This window comes from Saxophila tyrrhenica, assembly GCF_035928015.1.
Source record: "Saxophila tyrrhenica strain CCFEE 5935 chromosome Unknown scaffold_11, whole genome shotgun sequence".
Lineage (NCBI taxonomy): Eukaryota > Fungi > Ascomycota > Dothideomycetes > Mycosphaerellales > Extremaceae > Saxophila > Saxophila tyrrhenica.
The window spans coordinates 192,450-205,763 of NW_027041743.1; the positions used below are offsets into that span (position 1 = coordinate 192,450).

At 54.1% G+C, this 13,314-nt stretch overlaps 7 protein-coding genes across 7 annotated transcripts; 5 read left to right on the plus strand and 2 right to left on the minus strand.

Moving 5' to 3' along the window:
* Positions 1 to 203: 203 nt before the first annotated feature.
* Positions 204 to 1,739, minus strand: SES1 (Cytosolic seryl-tRNA synthetase; the record flags this gene model as incomplete). The annotated part of the gene is made up of 2 exons (XM_064804348.1): positions 204 to 540; positions 595 to 1,739. 2 exons carry the CDS (start codon positions 1,737 to 1,739, stop codon positions 204 to 206), a joined length of 1,482 nt encoding a protein of 493 aa, XP_064657118.1.
* Positions 1,740 to 2,195: 456 nt separating this feature from the next.
* Positions 2,196 to 3,992, plus strand: LTR77_007112 (uncharacterized protein; the record flags this gene model as incomplete). Its single annotated transcript, XM_064804349.1, has 4 exons — positions 2,196 to 2,400; positions 2,534 to 3,202; positions 3,260 to 3,699; positions 3,735 to 3,992. The coding sequence occupies 4 exons, from the start codon at positions 2,196 to 2,198 to the stop codon at positions 3,990 to 3,992; spliced, it is 1,572 nt and encodes a 523-aa protein (XP_064657119.1).
* Positions 3,993 to 4,647: 655 nt separating this feature from the next.
* On the plus strand, positions 4,648 to 6,742 carry LTR77_007113 (uncharacterized protein; the record flags this gene model as incomplete). Its single annotated transcript, XM_064804350.1, has 6 exons — positions 4,648 to 4,777; positions 4,831 to 4,950; positions 5,028 to 5,417; positions 5,484 to 5,785; positions 5,836 to 6,253; positions 6,309 to 6,742. 6 exons carry the CDS (start codon positions 4,648 to 4,650, stop codon positions 6,740 to 6,742), a joined length of 1,794 nt encoding a protein of 597 aa, XP_064657120.1.
* An 824-nt stretch (positions 6,743 to 7,566) lies between these two features.
* LTR77_007114 (uncharacterized protein) lies at positions 7,567 to 8,739 on the minus strand (the record flags this gene model as incomplete). The annotated part of the gene is made up of 1 exon (XM_064804351.1): positions 7,567 to 8,739. One exon carries the CDS (start codon positions 8,737 to 8,739, stop codon positions 7,567 to 7,569), a length of 1,173 nt encoding a protein of 390 aa, XP_064657121.1.
* A 284-nt stretch (positions 8,740 to 9,023) lies between these two features.
* Positions 9,024 to 10,519, plus strand: LTR77_007115 (uncharacterized protein; the record flags this gene model as incomplete). The annotated part of the gene is made up of 2 exons (XM_064804352.1): positions 9,024 to 10,290; positions 10,356 to 10,519. The coding sequence occupies 2 exons, from the start codon at positions 9,024 to 9,026 to the stop codon at positions 10,517 to 10,519; spliced, it is 1,431 nt and encodes a 476-aa protein (XP_064657122.1).
* A 93-nt stretch (positions 10,520 to 10,612) lies between these two features.
* On the plus strand, positions 10,613 to 11,363 carry LTR77_007116 (uncharacterized protein; the record flags this gene model as incomplete). Its single annotated transcript, XM_064804353.1, has 2 exons — positions 10,613 to 10,654; positions 10,830 to 11,363. 2 exons carry the CDS (start codon positions 10,613 to 10,615, stop codon positions 11,361 to 11,363), a joined length of 576 nt encoding a protein of 191 aa, XP_064657123.1.
* A 382-nt stretch (positions 11,364 to 11,745) lies between these two features.
* On the plus strand, positions 11,746 to 12,424 carry LTR77_007117 (uncharacterized protein; the record flags this gene model as incomplete). The annotated part of the gene is made up of 2 exons (XM_064804354.1): positions 11,746 to 12,374; positions 12,397 to 12,424. 2 exons carry the CDS (start codon positions 11,746 to 11,748, stop codon positions 12,422 to 12,424), a joined length of 657 nt encoding a protein of 218 aa, XP_064657124.1.
* Positions 12,425 to 13,314: the final 890 nt, after the last annotated feature.

Sequence of the window (13,314 nt, forward strand, 5' to 3'; positions counted from 1 at the left end):
AGATTCTTCAGATAGCTTGTGACAAAAAAAAATGAGAAAACTAACATATTTAAGAAACTTGTGTCTCCTGTTCATTCCATTTCGTTTCGTCTGTGATGACTACTTGCAGGCTGCTAACGCAGGAAATGACCCTGGCAATCCTTCTCGTAACGCCATCATCGTCATGCGTAACACGCCATCTTAGACAAGACCACATTGCAAGTCTACGACAACTGCTCCTCCTTCTTATGCTTCGGCCGCTCAACTACCTCACCCTCACCTGGCACCTTGGGCGTACCAGCAGCAGCAGCACCCTTGCCTTCCGGCTTGCCCTTCGCCTTCAAGCTCGTCGAGTCCTTCGGCAACTCCTTTACATACGGCAGGAACTCTGGCTGGCCGGGGATGTACTTGCGCAGGACGGATGGGACTTCGATACCGTCTTCGCGCTGGTAGTTTTCGAGGACACAGCAGAGGGCGCGCTCGGTGGCGCAGAGGGTGGAGTTGAGGGCGTGGCAGTAGGTCTTTTGGAAGGAGGCGTCGGATTGTTTCTTTTGGCCGTACCTGATTGCGAGGTCAGTACATTGTGTGACTAGCAATATGGACGGCGAAGCTTACCTTATCTCGAGCTCACGAGTCTGGTAGTCTGTGCAATTTGAGCATGAGACGAGCTCCTTGTACTCGCCTTGGAAGGGGAACCAAGCTTCGAGATCGTACTTCTTCGCCGCTGCGTTGTTGAGTGCGCCAGAAACAATCGCCACGACCCTGTAAGGGATGTCCAGGCTCTTGTAGAACTCTTCCGAAGTATTGATCATCTCGTCAAAGTGGTTCCAGCTGTCCTCTGGCTTGCAGAAGACGAACTGCTCAATCTTCTCGAACTGGTGCACACGGAAGATGCCCCATGCGTCTTTGCCGTGCGAGCCAGCTTCTTTCCGGAAGCACGTGCTGTAGCCAGCGTATTTGATCGGGAGGTCTTGGTTATTCAGCCATTCGCCTTCGTGGAGTGCTGAGATGGGCTGTTCTGAAGTGGCGATGAGGTACTTGTCGGTCGCTGGGTCGTTCTCCTTTTCGGTCACCTTGTACAGCTCTTCGTCGAACTGCTCCAGCTGTGCGGTCTTTGCCATGGCTTCTCGCAGCATGAAGAATGGTGGCTGGTTTGGCGAATAGCCCTTGTTGAACAAAAACTCCAGTCCGTAGTTGATGAGCGCCAGGTTCAGGAAGAGACCGTATCCCGTCAAGCAATATCCTCTGTGCCCTACAATCTTGACGCCTCTCTCCGGGTCGTATCCTCCTAACCGCGTGAGCACTTCATGATGCGACAGACAATCCTTCTTCTCCACCTTTGCGCCCTCGGGCTTCCAGTCCCGTACCAACGCATTGTTCGCCTCATCGTCTGACACTGGTACGGATGCATGCACGTAGTTGCCGACACTCTTCGCCTTCTTCAACAATGCCGCCAGCTTCTGCTCCGCCTGCTCCTCCAGATTCTTTTTGTCCTTCTCCAGCTCGTCCTTTTGCGCCATAAGAGTCTTGAACTCCTCTGGGTCACCCTTCTTCTTCTTGTTCTCACCCATGGCCTTCTTCACCTGGTTGATCCGCATGCCCATTGTTGTTCCTGCTTCATACTGAGTCTTCCTGTGGTCTTCGAACATTTCCATGACCTCGTCTACGGTGGCTTCAGGAGCATGGCGCCGTCGCTGCGATTCCTTGATCTTTGCTGGGTCGCCGCCGCGCTCCTTGACGAAGTCGTTTATGTCGAGCATCTTGTCGGCCGCTCAGTCTGGTGTCCAACGAAAGTGTTGTTCTCCAGGCTAAGTGCTGGTTGCTCGTTGTATACGTTGGGCGGCTGTTGTTCTCAGGTGCCGCTGGAGCAGTCGAAGACCTTTCGCACACCTCGCGACCGTGGAATATGAGCAATGCGGTCCGTATGACTGTTCAAGCAATTCATACAGCTCAATTTCGCCAATGGCTGCGTTTTCCGAGAAGCAGCCTCAGGCAGATCGCGACTTCTGGATGAGGTGAGCATCAATCGACTATTCAATAACAGACACTTTCAACTACTAAATGAGACTTTCGCCTGATCTATTCGATCCCCCTTGATCTACTGTTATAGTTGGCGGCTTCTCGCGATACTTAGGTTGCCGGTCTCAACCCCTTCCGTGGCAGCGGCATCCTTGGGTATGCAACATGACCGGACGTGCGCAATGCCACTCGGAGCGATGAACCAGGCTCACCCGGACGAGCATGAGCGCGATGGGGAAGACGAGGACTTCGACTATCTAAGCCAGTCAAATGCTCCACTCTTGAATGAGGGTTCTGCTGGTTCTCCCCGAAGACACAAGTCTGGCGGCTATGCCCTAACGCCTAAGGGGAGGTTACGGGCATACTGGCTCGGGATAGTGGTCTGCTTGGGTGGCTTTCTGTGTGAGACTATGCCTGCTACTGTTCTCACAAATATATGTGCTAATGCTTGGTCCAAGTTGGCTACGATTCTGGCATTATTGGTTCGTGATCCTTCCCACGAGCTCCGACACCACCGAATGTTGACAGTATGCAGGCGGCGTCCTCACCCTGTCATCATTTGAGAACGACTTCCGCTATGCTAGGGATGAGGCAACATACGTCTCGTCCCTCGCGGTCGGTCTGCAACAGCTCGGTGCATTCGCAGCCTGCTTTGCCATCTGGCCTATCACCCACAAGCTCGGCCGCAGGCTGGCCATTGTCATCTGCTCGATCATGTTCATCTTTGGCTCACTCATCCAGACTGTTAACACCCACAGCACATCCGCCTTCTTCTTCGGCCGTGTGGTTGCCGGGGTAGGACTTGGAGGGTCGTCAGTCGTAGTCCCGATGTACTCGACCGAGATGACGCCAAAAGATATCAGAGGGCAGATTGGCTCCTTATACCAGCTGATGTTCACGTTTGGCATCTTCACAAGCTACTGGATCGATTATGGCATGGCGAGGAGCGTCTCGAACACAAGCTCCGCACAATGGCAGATTCCTGTGGGCTTACAGATGCTCTTCGCGGCTCTTCTGGGTATCGGCACGCTTACACTGAAGGAGAGCGTCAGATGGCTGACGCAGAACGGTCGCCACAAAGAAGCGTGGGAAAGCTTGAAGTGGATTCGTGCGAGTGATGGACGTGATGTGCAGGCGGAGATGGATGAGATCCGGTCTGGTGTGGAGCGTGAGGCTCATGCTAGGCAAGGCTTCCAGCTGAAAGGTATTCAGCACCTGTCTTTAATATGCTGAACATGGAGCTAACATTTTCTGACCGCAGAGATGCTTCAAAGAGGGAATGCAAGTCGCACCGTGACCGGCATCGCTGTCTTTGCGGCGCAACAGGCTACCGGCGCGACAGCATTTGCCTACTTCGGACCACAGTACTTCAAGCTTCTGGTCGGCGACAAAGGCAATTCGGACCTACTCCTGACTGCAATTTTCGGTGCCGTCAAGGTCGTTGCTTGCCTAGCGTTCGTTCTGTTTGTGGCGGACAGCGTTGGTCGCAAGGCTATTCTGACAGGTGGCGCCCTGTTTATGGCCGCCTGTCAGATGACCACAGCTGTCGTCGTCAAGACGTATCCTGCTGATCCCGAAGAGGACCTGACCCGCTCTGGCGTTGCTACCGTGGGACTTATCTATCTGTTTGTGATTGCTTACAACTTCTCTTGGGGACCTTTGGTGTGGCCCTACGTGTCAGAGGTGATGTCCCTCACCACCGTAAGCTTATGTTCGCGAGACTGACAACACCCCAGATCTTCCCAGCACGAACTCGTGAACCAGGAGTGGCTTTGGGAGTTGCTTCGCAATGGGCGGGCAATCTGATCTTCTCGCTCACCACGCCGTACATGATCAAACATCTTGGATGGGGCACGTTCCTGCTATGGGGACTCTTCGACGTTGTCATCGCGGCATACAGCTGGTACGGCTTGCTGGAGACACAGGGCAAGTCGCTGGAAGAGATTACACAATCACATGGCGATCGTGGAGTTGATAAGAACCTGGAGGATTAATGGATGGAGCCAAGGACGTTCCAGGCATTCTTTCTACTATTTTTGGTGGTCAATATCTCCGCGTCCGCACTGAAGTTATTCCCTCTCGCACGTGTGCCCGCTCGGCCCGTCAGGCCTGCGATCACGCAAAATGTTATCTTTCGGATGGCCATCGGCTGTTGTCGCAATGGATCGACACAAGCTTCTTGGAGCTGCATCCGCGGCTTGAACTGGCTTGAAACAATGCGGTGGAGCCTTGAACACAGTATTCCACTCACCCATACCGTAGGCTTCCCGGTTGAAATTGGGGCAGCTGGAGAAAGCCTACGGTCTGCTCCGTCGTATCAGTGTAATGTCGAGGTGTTGCTGAATTCCTGGCAGCCTGAGAAGCCGCATCTCGTCAATCTTCTGTGCCGTCCGTGCCAATTTGAAGGATTCGAAGATGCAGTAGATTCGAAGGATTGCGCTAAACCATCCATATCGCACTTTCATTGGCTGCGCATAGATTGTCGCAGCAAGTCGCAGGAAGACGCCGTCCTTTGTGATCATCGTCCTTGATCATCCCTCCCACGTGGACAGAGGGATCTGGTGTCCTCGAACTCCGTCCCGCCTGTTGCCTGCTTCCTGATCGCTTTCCTCTGTCTCGAGCAGCGTTGGGAGGATGGTGGTGTTCCTCATGTACGCCTTGTTGGCGCTGGTCGCGGCGAGGAACAGCAGATGCGACGGGCACGAGCTACCGACTCAAGTCACTCGACGGCTCGTTGCACGGGACACGACTCAGTATCACCATCGGGGCTTCCACAATTGTATGAGAATCTTTGGACTTCGCGGGATTATCATGCTGACTGACGCTCGGCAGCCATTGTCGCTGGCAATTACTTGTATATCGACGGCGGCGAGTTGACAACTTGGAACGGCAGCGGCGATGGATTACAGGCATCGAATCCACAGGACGAGGGGGACATTGTCACGGCGACAGGTATGCTTTTCTACCGGCCACACGCCATGCGCTGTTCATGTTGCTGACTACAACAGACGAATATACATACTCGATAGACCTATCATCATCCTGGACGAACAGCTCCGTGACCATCAACAAAATACGCAAGTCCGCACCGGTCCTGAACAATGAGGCCCTTTGGCTCGATGCTTCCGGAGACACCTTCTACGCTTACGATGGCGGCTTAAGTATGGGAGATCCGAACTGGTTGGATATTGAAGTTCCCTCCAATGCCCTGTGGCAGTTCACACCGCGTGGAGACGCCGGCCGTTGGTCCCAGGTGCCGTTTGACCCTTCTTCCAATTTCTCGGCGCTTTCAAGGGTGACAGTTGGAAACTATGCTTATGGAAATGGGCTTGGATTCTCGCTTGGTGGACAGCAGAACTATGCTACGTTCCACTACGAGGATTTCGACAATCCTTATGAGGATTCCATGCTCGCCCCTGGTAAGTATGGGTAGACTCAAGCTCAGTCGGTCTACAACATCAATGGAAACTAACTATATCCTACAGGGCTCGTTATGTACAACTTCACATCTCAAGAATGGTTCAACTTTTCATCGGAGGACTACAGCTATTCCGGCTTTGCGGGTTCCGGCATGGCCCATTTTGTGCCTATTTTCGGGACGGATGGACTCCTGCTATCCTTCGGGGGCTGGAGCAATGAGGACCACCAGTTGTTGTCGCTGCAGTACGCTTCGATGTACGACCCTATGACCCAGCAATGGCAGAGACAGATGACCACGGGCAATATCCCACACGAGACTCAAAACGGCTGCGTCGTTGGCGTGGAAGGTGATGATGGTACATATGAGGTAGGTGCGTTCAGCTCTGCAATTTGCAAAGCGCTAATACGGCACCGAAGATATTCTTGTACGGCGGCCAAGTCAAGGACGACGTCTCCAGCACGGTATCCAACGGCGCAGTCTACGTCCTCTCCCTGCCTTCTTTCCACTGGACGAAGCAAGACGCTCCCACCAAGCTCGGTCGTTGGATGCACTCATGCAATGTTGTCGCCAACAGACAGATGGTTGTGGTGGGTGGCATTACCGTCCGACCGAAGGATTCGACCGACGCTTTCACGGTATCTGGTGGCTCTCCTGACCCTTGGGACAATGGTCTAGGCATCTTCGACCTTACCGATATGGAGTGGAAGTCGCAGTATGATGCGGCTGCTGGGACATATGTGACGCCGCAAGCCGTCAAGCAGTACATTCAAAGGAATGGGAAGTACCCGGCGAAGTGGGCCAACGTCGAGACGGCGTCGTGGTTCACAAAGCGCAGTGAGTACAATGAAATATGATGCGTTCACGATTGTACGTTAACTCTCCAATGCAGTCGCGGCCAGCGCAGCTTCATCCTCTTCAGATGGCGGCGACGACGCCGATTCCAACGACGACTCCGACAACGATTCCAACGACTCCAACACCGACGCCTCGAATAGCGACGCCTCCAACAACGACATCTCCAAAGATGACAGCAATAGCGACTCAAGCTCAACGAACACAGGCGCAATAGCAGGCGGCGTTGTCGGCGGAGTATTGGGCGCTGCTCTTATCGCCGGCATAATATTCTTCGTCCTGCGCAGACGCAGGCGGCAGAAGCTTGACGTAGCGCATGAAAAAGACGGGACATCAGTGACAACGGACGCTAAGTACGGCGCCGGGTCAGGCCCTCGAGCCGAACTGTCAGGCGAAAATCCGCTGGTCGAACTGCCTGCGTACCGAGAAGAGTACAAGCCGGAACTTGGTGGGCGGCCGATGAAGAATTGAAAAAGCATGCGGACGACTTTCATATTTTGGGTCTTGTGGCAAATACCCCTGGAGTCTGGCGAAGGACGATGCATTCTTGAGAGTGCTATTATGGGTGAAGCCGACCTTCGATTCTGGTTACATCTTCGACATCTGGATTCAGAAACTTTCCTGGCCATCAAGCCAACCGCTGCAAGAATCTTTCCAGCAACGGCAACTGAGAAACGGCTCTGTCATATTTTGGATCTGCACCAAAGATCTGCCGCAGTTTCGTACACACTGCAAGCAGGGCCGACCTGCCACCTCGACCCGCATGAGTGGCAGCAACGTGGACTCATCATCATGGCCAAGAGTGAAGGGTCTGAAGGACCGCCACGCAATACAGTCATGGATGCTCGTAATTGGGAGGTCGAGCCGCTACAGGTTTCTCGTTCTGCGCCTTAGCGGGCTGTCACCAGGCTCTATGCAAGATGGTGTGCCAGGCACCGCGTCGGACATATGGCGGAGCAGACCCTGCCTGGATCAATCTGATAGTCGGTCCTTGTACAACAGCACATGTGAGATATTGGCGGCTTCTGGTCCCTATGGGTCGTCGACCGGGAGGATAGAAGCCAGTAATGATCCAGAGCTCGCGCGGTGTACTTTTAGTGATGCCGATATGGTCAAAGGCAGCAGGAGGGGCAGGGAAGGCCCGCCAGGCGACCGACGGGGTAGCTTCATGCTCGTCCATACTTCGATCAGCTCCTGAGGCTCCGCTTCTCAGCTTTGGGGCGCCGGTGCATACTGGTTCCCATGTTCGTAGATTTGTGGTTCTTTGAGCGGTTGGAAGACCTTCGCTTCTTCGATCAAATAGCCACCGTCTCTCCAATGTCGCACAGACCAACACCCGCCTTTCCAACGTCAACCGCTTGTCCTCGCCCCTCGATCCCACCACCACTCCACAAGCCTTCTTTCTCAGCAGCCTCCCTCCACCGTCTCGGCGGCTCCGTGACGTCCTCAAACTGTCCAGAGATCCCACCTCGCACAGTCCCATAATGCATACCGATGCTTAGCTTCGAGTTGATCTCCTTGTGAATCTGCAAAGACTGCTCAGGCGAAGCATGCACTCCTCCCATGAATGATTGCGGCTTGAAAAGGCCGATTGGCAGCATGGCCAGATCGAAGCCACCGAACGTTTCGCCCACTTGCTCAAAAGCGGGACAAGGCGACGGCGTGTCAACTGCTTGATAGGCTGTGTCGCCAGCGAAGAATAATTTGTGGTTCTGCATTTCCACCGTCCACGAGCACCAGAGCGAACGATCTTTGTCCCAGCCTGTCCGAGAGGAGCCGTGCTGCGATGGTGTACAGGTCATGGTGACAGCTCCGATATCCTCGATCTGGACTTTGCAGCTCTGCCACCAGTCGAGTTCTGTTACTTGCTGGGCGGGACATATGTGCTTCACGAACCATGCTTTGTCGTTCAGCGGCACAAAGAAGTGGATCTTCTCCTTCCGTGTCCGGTAGAGTTCTATTATTGTGTAGTAGTCCAAGTGGTCGTAGTGGTTGTGGCTTATGCAGACGATGTCCACTTCCGGGAGGTCTGAGACAGCACATGGCGTAGGAGAGTACCGCTTCGGACCCAAAAAGCCAACTGGACTCGTTCGTTCGCTGAAGACGGGGTCAAAAAGGATCCGTACTCCTCGATCGGCATTGTTGGAGGCGGGAGTCTCAACAAGAAACGAAGCATGGCCTATCCACGTCGATCTCAAGCGGTCCTTCTTCTCTAATCCCCAATCTGGTTGCCGCACTTTGACGAGCTGATCCGAGCGAGAGCCGTCAGGGCCTTGGGGTACGGGTACGAAGTTCTTCTCCGGATGGTTGCCAAACCTTGCTTTGAAAGCGTCGCCCATCGCGATCCCGTGGTATGATGGCCATGGGTTTTTGAAACTCGTTGGCGGACTGCCGACGTGGTGGTCCTTTGCTGCCTTGAGGTCTGGTTGCCGTGATGGAAGCGTGTCAACAGTGATGGCGGGAGACATGGTTGACGAGAAGCGGGTTGCTGGTGAGCAAGACTTGCGGGCAACGTTGTTGTACGATCGTTTCAGCAGCGGAATGGCGGGCCTCATATCTCGACGCTACTCCGGCCGTAGAAGATGACTAGACCGAAGTGGTGATGTCGTTGGCGTTGGCGTCCCGTTGCGGGACAAGGTCTCACCGGCGGCTTGGCGTCAAGCCTGTGCATCGCAAGCAACATAAGGTAGTAGCCTGAGGTGGTCGTCCGAGAGGAGAAGATCAGAAGGGAATTCATTAGCGATTTCCAGCGATGGGCCAATTTGATCGCAAGAAGGAGTCGCAGCCAAAGCATGGGAAACCAAGTGCCAGTGGTGCATACAAAGGTCCCCCTCCCCTAGCTCGCGGTATACCAGAAGATAGGAAAGGTCGTGGCTACACTCTCAAAAAGAAGCCCAAGCAGCCAGCAACTCCATTGGCAACACCGAAGCCTTCGGAACTGGAGCACGTCCTGCCCACCGATCTTGAGAAGCGGACACTAGAAGTTTTCCGCACCACTTTCCCTGCATCTAATGATTTCGAAGCCCTGAAGCCGATCTTGCAGGAGATCAAGGATGCGTTAAATTGCAGAGAGTTTGGAAGGGCTTTCGGGAAAGACGAACATCTGGAGGCCTACACAATACGCTGGAGCCCAAGTCGCACTTTAAGCTATGCACAGCTGCTCGCTTGGATCTGTACGCGACTGGCAGGCAATGTTTGCATCCAGCGACTAGTCGGCAGCGCAGCTGGACCAGTCGCGGCGAAAGTAGTTTGCCTCGGAGGCGGCGCATCTGAGTTCATGGCATTTTCAGGACTTCTTCGATATCTACAATCTTCAGAGGCTGCCGGAAAACCGCACATGCAAGATGAAGAGGTTCTGGAAGGGATGGGAGCCATGTCAACTTCCGCAAGCAACGCACCATCCCCTCTGCTTCATATCGATCTTCTTGATGCTGCAGACTGGACCTCGGTGCTCTCGAAATTGGACCAAGGACTGAGAACGCCTCCAATGCTTTCCAAATACGCCAGCGCCACTGCTCGCGCGGCAAACGCCTCCTTCTTACTGCCTGGTGTTGCTGAGCATACTTTCACACAAGCAGATATCTTGAGTCTCAGCACAGACGACCTTCGCGCTGCCGTCGGAACAGCTCCTGCGCTTCTCACACTCATGTCAATACTGAACGAGCTATACACAATCTCGATGGCTCGTACGACCGCCTTCCTCCGGAGGTTGAAAGACGCCACTCCGATGGGCAGCCTTCTCCTGGTAGTGGATAGCTCTGGTGCCTATTCGGAGATCGCTGCCGCCAATGCAAAGGAAGGAGACGAGAAGAGGAAATACCCCATGAACCTGCTGTTGGATTATGCTTTGCTTCCGAAACCTCGGGAGCAACACGAGCAAGAGGATAGTGACGGAGACAAGTCGGAGTCCGCTTGGGAGAAAGTGATCAACGAACCTAGCATGTTGCACAAGCTTGACGGCGCGCTCAAGTACCCGGTCAGCTTGGAGAACATGAGGTTGCAGGTGCACTTGTATAGGCGTATATAGGTCTCAGAGAGATGAGACCGATACGCAATGAACGTCATCTTCAAAAAAGGCTAACAGCGACATATATCAAGCAGGACGCTCTCTACCTACAGCCGCGCTGGGACACTATCAAAATCAGGCAGGTCGTTGAGATCGAGCAGAGGCAGACTATGCGGGTCGTTCTCCAAGCTCTCCTCCACCTCTGGCTGCCAGCGCCACTTCTGCTGGGCTCCCACGTCTAACTTCCCCTCGAGCATATCGGCAATGTATCCGCCTATGACAGGCAGGAACTTGAAGCCGTGCGCGGGACCGCCCACTGCCAGGCTGAGCGAGCGATGCTCGGAGTGCCGATCGATCAGGAAGTGTCTGCCCTTGGTGTGCGCGTCCCAGCACAGCCAGGTGTTGCACCACACTCTATTGCACAGATAGGGTAGAAGAGTCAGCACGTGTCTCAGCCGGGCGAAGAGTGGCAGAAAGGTCTCAAGACACTACACGTCGCTTGATGATGTCTCGGAGAACCATTTTACCTATTGCTGCTTACCTGTCTGCCAGCTCTGGAGCCAGCTGGCGAACAAAGTTGCGAATGCACTGCTCTACTGGTTTTGGAACAGTGTCTCGAGGATTTTCACAACGGCATCGCGCCAGGGAGGGTCCTTTCTGGTCGACGAAATTCGTGGCAAACTGGCAAGCGCCGAGCTTGATAATGCCGTCCTCCTGCGGTGGGGACATGATGCCTCCTTCGAGATGGTCAATCATCGGCTGACGAATGACTACGGCTGCTGCACGCAAGGCCTCGCATACCCGCGTGACAAGGCCGAGGATCTGCTGCACTGGGATGATGGAGCGCCACGCATCGGCCTACGAGGTTCTTCAATTGAGCAGTATGCGGATGAAAACGACGAGCTGTGCTGGGCTTTGACACCGAGCGTTCTTCAGCACATTGGCCCGAAGACATTGAAGGATGTCGTCAAGATGGCGAAGAAACAGGTTCTCATTACGCATAGAGTAAAGAGCTACCCATTTGAGCTGAATGATGCTGAGGAGCTGAGGAGGGAGCACTTTGTGGCCGCTGGGGATGGGACATGAGCTAGCGCCGCCACGGCTTGACCAGCTACACTCGAACGTCAGCTCGCGTTTCGCGGTCAAACGCATGATTGTCCACAGCCCTTGCCGCTCTGGAGAACGAGCGCCGGAAGACCAGTTCAGACCAAGAGCTCAATGGCAGCTCGAAAAGATGGAATCGAGAAGACAGACATCAGCTGAGACACGTACCAATCCATACCCTCTCAGCCGCGCATTGCTGAAGAACGAGCCCAGTGGAGTGGCTTGGTGTTGTCGTTCGCTTCCGCTGGAATGGGACCGCACCACCTGAGATAAGTATACTGCAAGGCCCTTCCGAATCTGAGATCTGCCTATTGGAAGAAGGCTCCATCAATCCCATTAGTCTCGTAAAAGATCTAAAGCAGCCATGAAGCTGGTTCTCTCCGCGGCTGCGGCTGTCCTCTCGCTGGCTTCGACAGCCAGTGCCGGTGCAAAGCAATCGAGGCCTTTCTACCTGGTCGCAGTCTCGCACGTGAACTCGATCAATAACACGGCATTCTTTGCCTGCCATGAAGGAGCAGCGATCGAGGGCCTCTGCGTCGCCAAGAAGATCCCAAAAACGAAGCCTCAAGCGGCCACCTACCGTTTGAACAACACCAACCAGAACCCCAACGAGGGTCTGCTGTCGTATCAGCTCGTGGCCGGCAATTTCAAGAGTACAGGTTGTTCTTCTCGCAAATATCACCATGCCGCTAATAAATTGTCGGTAGTCTGGGAACAAATGGACCTTTCCACTGACGTAGGATCCAACGTCGCCCTGCCGCTCTTCCAGCCCTCGGATGAGGGACAACAGGTCGGCTTCGATGAGCACAACATGATGTACATGAAGACGTACCTCAACGACATGGTCACCCCGCCGAGAGGAGGGAAGTCGAGGAAGCTATATCGCTGGTACACTTGCACGACGCTGTACAGCTCGTATAAGTATCATGCTCTTGCTTGGGTGCTTGGGAAGTCGCCGCCAGAGGTGTGTATCAAACGAGAGTATCGAACAGTGTATGCGAGCTGACTTGTGTAGAATCCGAGCTGCCAGCGAGCGGGTGTAAAGCGGGTCTGGGTGAAGTAGAGGAGGTTCTCGACGTCGTGTCCTTTGGTTTTGAAGTTGGTTAATTTCTCCGGGAACTTCAAGGCGGAATCACTCAATGGAGGACTAATCGCCGCGTACTTCTATTCACCCCATCTGACATTCTGAATGACCGTATGCACGCCAAGTCCACCGAGCTCATCTTGCATAAAACTTCCGTGCCGACCTCGCGTGCTCGACTGCAGCTACAACGTGCCACGTCAACATCATCACTAACGCACGTTATGTACTGGACCTTTCCTACTTCAGCCTGGAGTCTCTGCAGGCACGAGAGCTGTTGTCATGCGCAAGCTGCTGCTGCATGCTACCTTCTGCAGAGCCGTCGTTCAACAGCTGTCTGCTGTGCCACGCGCCTTATCAATGGTACGCATTCAACTGCCGACATCCACTGTGCCGCATTGGAGATATTGCCCGAGAAACCATCATGTCTGCAAACAGGCATTGTTGGCATGAGAGAGAATGAACTTCGGTAGCCATCGAGCTCTCACAGCAGCCAGACAGCGAAGCAATACTTTCAGCAGACTACCTTGACAGACCTGCAGCTACGACTGCCCAGACGGCTGCGAAGTAGAAGCGGATGTCGAGGTTCCTGAATCCGCTGCAGTTGGTCCTGTATCCGTCTATGCTGCTCGCATTCCAAGCCAATGGCGGTTGCTCTCGTCTGGGACCTGCTGCATCCGGATGTCATGGTACCTTGCTAGAGCTCCTGCCATGCTGCGTTGGTAACATCACCTCTCTTTCTTCTCTTGCTCGAGTTCGACTGTCCTTCCCGTCCCTCTTGCTGCCATCAGCGTCTTCACAGCAGCAGACATCACGGCATACGGAAGCACTGCAAGACCATCCTTTCGTTTG